Genomic DNA, 8,262 nt, shown 5'->3' with positions numbered 1-8,262 from the left:
TACTCGTGTATATCACACGCAGTACAAGTTTATCATATTTTTTCGATAACTCATCCGATAAATCTTTTATCGAAAACAATCGAATAATTGATTTTGTTTTTTCAGCCTAATTTCAACGCTTTTAGACCTGGAGACTTCAGATTTACTGTGTATATATGTACATATGATGAATACAAAGATTTTGTAATTTACAGATTTTGGATACCACACCCCCTTCGCCCCCAATTTAAAAAAAACGCATTTCAGAGGTTACTAGAGACCTGAGCTTTAGAATGTACACACACTTTAAACATATGATCACCCTCTGGAAGTTTCATTAAGATTGTTGTCTATAAAAGAAATTTTTCAACAAGTAAATTGTCATAATATTGCCTACACTAGTGTAGATAAAAATCTAAAATTTTTGTCGAAATTCAATAAAAATATAATAATTAAAAAAGCAAAAAATCCGTTTATGTTCAATGCCCTTCTCTTACTGCCCGTATGGAGGCAAATGTGTATTCTTCTTGTCTTGCAAGATCAAAAGCAAATTCACCTGAGTGCCAGCTTCTTCATTATTAGCTTCCTTATAGAGAATTTTATTTCGCGAGGACCTCGGCTCCATTAAGTTTCTCAATATTCTACCAATGAATGAATTATTTTTAATTCTTGTAGATTCTGGCTAGTTTTTAGGAAATATTTTTAATAAAATCAATAAATTTTACAACTTCAGCAGAAATAATATTTTCCACACTTTCGTTCATATTGTTATTAATTTTCTCAACGATACAAAATTTTCTTTAGCTCTACTTGGCGATTTTTGCTTGACTATGGTCTACAAATTCTTAGCGCTGAAACTCATATTTTACTAGAAAATTGTTATTTTTTCGAAATGAAGCAAAAAGGAGCAAAAACGATCTCTAGTAATAGAGGGTTCGGACAACACGTTTACTCATTCACATCCCATCAGCAGTTTAGTAGTTAAGTTTCGGTCCAATACTATAGAAAATGCAGTTTTTCCCGATTTGCCTCGCCCCTACTGGGCGTAGATACCTCATTTTTGGTCAGTTCTTAGAACGAGTATACAGTACCCTAACTGCAAAGTTTGAATGCTTACCCTCAAAAAATGTGAAAATTACAGGATATTTTTCGATATGCCACGTCCCTAAAAAGGTGTAAAAATTATTTTTGGGTCATCGATAGAGGAGTTTACTGGTATCTTAACTATCTAAATTTGAAGCTTATAGCTATTAAAGCCACTCCCCCGGTGGGCGGACATATATCCGATAAAGGTTTTTGTTCATCGGTGATCAGCCCGAGTATATATACAACATTTGAGGTCTCTGGCATCAATAGCATCCAAAATATAGCAGAATTTAAATAATCACTATATCTTCAGGTCCGGTTTGCCACGCCCCTAATAGGCGTAGATATATCCGCCATAGCTCATAATCTTGGGTGGTCGATGCGGATCTATATTCCAAATTTCAGCTTTCTAGCTTTTCAATTAATATGATTTCTGTCATATCAGAAAATGCATTTTCCGATTTGCCACGCCCCTAGTAGACGGATCGGAAAAATTTTAACACTTTATAAATCAGAGATAAACACGAGTATGTGTTCCAAATTTCAGACGGACGGACAGCAAGACGGACATTGCGCAAAACCAATATACTAATTCCCGTTCGTGAATGAGTATAATTAGACAATGAAACAAATGTACTCAAAAATTGGAATTGACAGTTTATAGTATGTATTATTAGTATTAATTATGTTTTCCATTTTTAAAGTTTTCTTTTTATTTACTGCAGCATTAAACTTGAAAGCTGTACAAATTTTCCTGCGCTTTTTTGCATACAGAGCAACGTAGGGTCAACCCTACGTTATATGGTAGGGACAGTTCAAAAAAAAATTTTTTTTAATACTTTCTACTTTAGTTGAGATGTTTATTATTGGAAAATAAAAAAAATGTATATATGAATCCAACAAAAAATTGCATTTATCAACTACGATGTTAGTTAATAATAATTGATAAGACACACAGGGGCATCGCCTGTGTTGTTAGTTGCTAATAATTAATAAAACACAGCGTATTTTACTTTCAACGTAAATCTTTTATTAACACTCATTTTTATTCTTAAGCTGCTGCGCATGCTCACTCGCTGTTCTCGATCGCTCACTAACTAATCATTATGCTCTCGCTCTTCATCCGCCTCTACACTTTGGCCGCAGTGGTGCCAGATTTTCAGAGTCACCATAAGCTAGATTGAAGAAAAAAATAAGCTAGAATAAGCTAAAATTAAAAAAAATAAATCTTTAAAATAAGCTAACTAAAAAAAAAAAAAAAAACAATTGATGTATACTTTTTAATAGATATTTGAATTTTATTAATATATTTAAATTTATATTAACGAAATTATATCATCAATTTCATTATTTGCTTCCTCATATTTCTCAGATGTTTTAATTAATGATAAGTACCTTGCAGGTACTTTATAATTAAAGCAACATTTGCCATGACGGCGTAATCCATATCTGTAAAAACCTTATACGTAATATTGCGTTTAAACCTTTAACACTCAATTGATTTCGCAATTTAGTCTTAACTATATTAACTTGGCTAAATACGCGTTCAACTGCAGCATTCGACCAAGGAAGCGATAGCATATGTATAGCAAATAATGATAACTGCTAAAAAGTGTTGTTTCCGCCAACATCCTTATAGTTAAGGACCTCGGCCCAAAATTGTGTAGTATTTTCTTTTTCCTCCCAATTTATTAAATGAACTTTTGCAAATTGAGCAACAATTTCACCAACATTTGAGTAGTTTGAGAATTTGCAACAAGTGTGACCGAAAGTTATCAGCGAAAATTACCATACATATATACTCAAAATGGCACTATCAAAAAAAGTTATTATCGATTTCTCGATCAAAATGACCGAAAGCTACAAAACAATCAAAAAACAAAAATTGTTTTGTACTACATTTTTGCAAGCCAAAATAAGCCAAATTAAATTTGAAATAAGCTAGATCTCAAGCTATAAGCTTTTCATTAATTTTCCAAGCTTTTTAATTTCAAAATATGCTAAATCTAGCTTAAAATAAGCTAAAATGGCAACACTAGTGTAGAGGCCAAATTGGCCGCGCGACCCGCCTCGGCGTCGGCAATGCAACTCACCACGGCGTCGGCTCTTCGAACTTTCGCCGCGAAGGCAGGGTTGCATTGCCGATCGCTGCGACTTGCGCGGGTGCCTTCGTCGCATTTGAATGCCAGCGGCCTCAAGTTTTCTAGCATGTGAGGCGGTTCGGTGCCTTACAAGATATTTTTTACCTCCTATTTGTTTAATCACCTTTTTTAACGTGATTCTTCGAGTTTAACAATTTTCAGGTGACTTCGCTGGAGATTTTTGGCCATTCCTCCAAACGCAAATTATGCTAAAGTAGGGGAGGTTCGAAACCCCTTCCATGTTTTTTTTTTCATACATATTTCGTTTTTTATAAAGGGGAAGGTGCGAGCTTGAATGAATGGCACTAAATGCTTTTCTTTTTCTTAGTCGAATAATTTAAAATAAGTTTAAATTTGTTTCTTCTTAAATACATATACGCCCTCAAATACATATACGTAAATACATACATATGTATATATGTAGGTCTGCACGCATGGCATCAGCCAGCCTTATACACGCGGTCATTTGTATGTGTGTATGTATGTATACATAAATGCGACTCTATCATATTCAAAGAATCTCAGCTGCGATTGATTTGTCTTTGCATTGTTTTTGAATTTCCAACCGGTACACTGGCTTTTCTTTGCTATATGGCGTCATAACAATAATGTGATTTCGTTTTAATTGCTGTTGTTCGAAAAGACGAAGCGGAAGCGCCGGCGGTCTTTATTTTAGATATTTTGACATGAACATGCTATTCGGCTAGGGTGCGAGTTCAAATCCCACGGAAAACACTTTTTGTAAATTGCAAATTTTTGTTATTTTAGCTTCTTTTATATTTTTTGTAAATTTCATAAAAATGTTTCTTTCCGTATTATGAATATCTATTAAGCTTATTTATATGTATGTACAAATACATACATAAATAGATGGCTGACGCATATAAACGATGCATATAAATTACAGGGTATTTTTCGATATGCCACGCCCCTAAAGAAGCGTAAAAATTATTTTTGGGGCATCGATAGAGGAGGCTACCAGTAAGTAATTTGAAGCTTCTAGCTCTTAAGCTGTAGAAGAGACATATAAACTTTTGCGGGTTTGCCCCGCCCCCTATGGGTGGACATATATCTACCACAGCTCGTTGGACTTGGGTGGTCAACCCGCGTATATGTATATACCAAATTTCAAGTCTCTAGCATCAAAAGTGCCTACAATATAGCAGAATTGGAAAAATTCCTATATCTTCAAATTTAGACTTTATAGAATCATAACATTAGCTGACGTAATAAAGCTCTAGTCGAGACTGCTCGACTACGAGATCCCCTGAACCCTTGGAGCAATAGCTATTTCAATAATTTTTCGCGTCTTTCAGCTTACACAAGAAACACGCACACACACACACACACACGCACACATTCACATACACACATACACACACACACACACACTTACACACACAAGCACCCACGTATAAACACGCATGGGCTGCAGTGTGCGCTTACTATGTATGAGAACTTAATCGTTTAATAACTTTTTTTGTGGACTTTTTATACCCATACCCATTTTCAATGGGAAATCCAAAATATAACAAAAGTCAAAATTTTATAAATTATACATATGTGTAATTCGACTATCCCAGCTCTAAAGATTTACTAGATATAAAAGGGAATAGTTAGCAATGATTTCTTAATTTAAATGGGATCAGGCCCCGTTTTGTGTTGCGCACTAGAGACTTGAAAAATTCACAATATGTATATACATAAATATGTATGTATGTACATATAATCGGGCTGATAGCGGTTGGATTGTGAATGAGTACTCTGCAATCAGTATCGCCCGATTGCAACGTTCTTGTTTAGGTTTACGCTTGCTTCACTTTGCACAAGATTGACCAACTCAAATATGTCAAAGCAATCGCAAAAAATATTATATATTTGGCAAACAAAATTCCGATATATATATAATTTTTAAACAAAATTATCGATGTATTGATATTTCGATATATGTATTTTCCAAAACCCAAACAAATACCACTGGTCAGTGCAAATACCAACGTAAATTTACCTACAAATATATTTTCGACTCCCGTTATTTTAAACCTGCGATATTTTGAAGAACGATAAAATTCGTACTCATTCGACAAATCAAATTTGCGGTTTCTTTGTATGTTAGCAAGAACTTTGAATTTGAATTTTCGGACTCCTTCGGATAGAAGCTTTTACTCAGTTGGCGCTGTTCGAAGAGTTCCAATTTCTTCTATATTTAGTCAATATAACCGTCAACCAGAGCTAAATATATTTACATACGTACACATTTATGAATGGGTTGTTTTCATAAAAAGTCGTTATTATTTATGCGTACATTTGTTTAATTTGATGCAATTAGAATTGTTAGACATGCCAGAAATCGGGTACTTGCAGAGTTTCGTAGACTTGGGGAGTAATACCCAACCCTTTGGACCCGGTATAAATGTTCTAATAATAATCACAAATATTTGAGTCATAAAAAAAAATCAAATGCATTTTTACTTGGGTCATATGAGTGCGAGCGTTGCATTCGGCATCAGGCAAAGCAAAACAATTGTGAATATAGAATTAAATTCATGTGCATGATGATCAGCATGATAATGTAGGCGCATCATTTCTTCTTGGCATCTTTAAGACCAGCTCCGGCGTTGAATTTGAAGAAAATGATGTCGCCATCCTCGACCGTGTAGTTGCGTCCCTGTTGGCGATACTTGCCGGCTGCCTTCGCGGCCACCTCACTGCCCTCGGCCTTGAAGTCCTCGAAGTGCATCACCTCGGCCATAATGAAGCCCTTCTCGAAATCGGTGTGAATGCGTCCTGCGGCCTGTGGCGCCTTTGTGCCCTTCTGTATTGTCCAGGCCTTCACCTCGTCGGGGCCGGCTGTGAAGAAGTATTCCAGCTGCAGGGCCTTGTAGCCGGTGACAATGATCTTGTCTAGCTGGCTCTTGCACTTGGTCTCCTCCTCGTAGCTCTTGCGTTCGAGCTCGTCCTTTTCACTAAGCTGCTGCTCGAATGCACCCGAGAAGGGAATAAGTAGAGCGCCCGGATCGTTCTTGTCAATCCAGTCCTTAATCTTGGGCAGCCATTTGTTCTTCTTGCGTATGAAGTCCTTGTCAGACAAGTTGACCAAATAGATTACTGGCTTGGACGTCAAGAACAAGTACTTGTTCAGCGTTTCGATCTACGGAAAAGAGAGGGAAGATGAAGGGCAGGATATAAGATAGAAACACTTGTTACCCACGTCGTGCGCATTCCAGTCCTCAAAGCGCAGCTGACGCTTCTGGTCGACTAGGATGTCCTTGATCTTCAACATGGAGTCATATTCGGGCTTTAATTTTTTGTCGCCGCCACGGGCGACCACTTTCTCCAGCTTGTCCAGGTTCTGCAACAGTTTCTCTTCGTCCTTCAACCGCAGTTCCTCAGCAATTATGCTCAAATCGCGCACGGGATCCACCTCGCCTTCCACATGCGTCACATCCGGATCCTCGAAGGCACGGCACAAATGGAAAATGGCATCGCAGGCACTGATGTGCGAAAGAAAGTCATTACCCAAGCCCTGCCCCTCGGCGGCACCCTTGACCAGTCCGGCAATGTCCACCACATTTAGATAAGCGGGCACAACACTACAAACGAACGGAGAACATATTCATTTGAGCACTCTTATTTGACACTCAATATGTGGCACACTCACCTGGCTGGCTTGTGGTAGTCCACGAGGTAGTCGAAGCGCTCATCGGGCACGGGTACACGACGTATGGGTAAGGCAAGGTGAACGAGCGAGAGAGAGAAAGAGAGAGGGAGAGCGCATGTTAGCTGGCTTGAATTGGTATTGTAATTGGGAGTTGGGGCGGGCATTCAATGCCAAGCACTGCCCTGGCCACAGCGCCAATCATTGCAATTTTCTATAATTTTTATAAAATCAAAAAAAAAAGAAAAAAAAAAAAAACCCGCGAGCACTCAAAATGAAGTCGCTCAAATTAAATGGGCTGCACGTAATTTGCATACGAAGCAGCTGCTGGCTGCTTGGCCGGCTTGTGGAATCTTAGCCTGCAACTAGATCTGGCAAATTGCCGAGATTGGGACACGCCCCCGCGACGGCAGCCAACATAGAAGCGACACAGGGAAGCTGCGGCAATGCAATGAAACGAACGAACAAAAAATTGCATTGATTACAATTATTTGGAGGCAACGCAAATTGCGACTCCAATGGCCGGCGGCATCGCAGCTCTTGGTAATTGGAATACTTATTCTCATTGGGCTTAATGGTGCAGAAGGGGAAATTCTCGGCCGGCGCGGCGCTCTGGGTCAGCACATTAAAGAACGTCGACTTTCCAACGTTGGGCACGCCGACGATGCCGATGCGCAGGTTGGTGCCAATGCGTCCGATCAGCGGCTTGCGTTCAGGTTCATCGTGCTTCTTAGGTGGCATATTGAGTGCTGTCGCTGCAAAATATATACATGGGTATATATAGTTAAGCATATGTATGCATGTATGTTTTTATGGCCATTATTATTTTTGGCCACAACAGCATTCGACATAACCTCAACGTCGCTGGCTGCGGCTGTTTACACTTACTTAAATTCTATGCGCTGCTGTTGGCCTTTACTGGTAAGTGATTTGAAAACTAAAATGATATTCGGTGACTTCAAATGCTTCGGCTATATTATTTAATAAAATTTTAGTTGCCGGTCAAAATAAACTAAAGTTGCACCACGGCTGCTGATTCCGTCCACCTCGTTGAAGCATATAGCAGGAGAGAGAGAGAGAGAGAGAAAGAGAGCGATTGTATGAACAGCTGTCAACCATACAGCGCTGTCTGAAGTATGCTAAATGCCATTTGTACTTGCACATAGCATTCAGCTTTGTGTTATTTACGTGGCCTTTAGTTTACGCTTTAGGCAATGGATGGCGCTAACAAGCGGGCATTTCAAATTTTGAATTTTCGTTTTCAAATGTGTGTTTATTTCTTGAGTTAGATGTTTTTTTTTTTTCTAGTCAAAAAACCTGAAAGCAACTAACCCACTATTAAATACACACACTGCTGAAATGTAATTAGGTAAAACTGTAAAACGAAAATTAAAAAGA

At 38.2% G+C, this 8,262-nt stretch overlaps 1 protein-coding gene across 1 annotated transcript; it reads right to left on the bottom strand.

Moving 5' to 3' along the window:
* Positions 1 to 5,475: 5,475 nt before the first annotated feature.
* LOC108620065 (obg-like ATPase 1) lies at positions 5,476 to 7,955 on the bottom strand. Its single transcript, XM_018016931.2, has 5 exons — positions 7,753 to 7,955; positions 7,425 to 7,619; positions 6,868 to 6,928; positions 6,418 to 6,799; positions 5,476 to 6,357 (listed from the first exon to the last, which is right to left on the bottom strand). Exons 2-5 carry the CDS (start codon positions 7,603 to 7,605, stop codon positions 5,788 to 5,790), a joined length of 1,194 nt encoding a protein of 397 aa, XP_017872420.1. The 5' UTR covers positions 7,606 to 7,619; positions 7,753 to 7,955; the 3' UTR covers positions 5,476 to 5,787.
* Between the last annotated feature and the right edge of the window lie 307 nt (positions 7,956 to 8,262).

Source organism: Drosophila arizonae, chromosome X (genome assembly GCF_054131065.1).
Source record: "Drosophila arizonae isolate 15081-1271.41 chromosome X, UAZ_ARI_1.0, whole genome shotgun sequence".
Taxonomy (NCBI): domain Eukaryota; kingdom Metazoa; phylum Arthropoda; class Insecta; order Diptera; family Drosophilidae; genus Drosophila; species Drosophila arizonae.
This window is presented reverse-complemented; position numbering and strand designations above follow the sequence as displayed.

Bases quoted from the DNA above. Each gene is read 5' to 3' on its own strand.
- LOC108620065 (XM_018016931.2), bottom strand. From the start codon at position 7,605: ATGCCACCTAAGAAGCACGATGAACCTGAACGCAAGCCGCTGATCGGA. The intron at 6,929-7,424 runs ATAAGTATTCCA...CCTTACCCATAC, and splicing joins CACCATTAAGCCCAATGAGA to GTCGTGTACCCGTGCCCGAT. The intron at 6,358-6,417 runs GTGGGTAACAAG...TCTTTTCCGTAG, and splicing joins AGGACTGGAATGCGCACGAC to ATCGAAACGCTGAACAAGTA.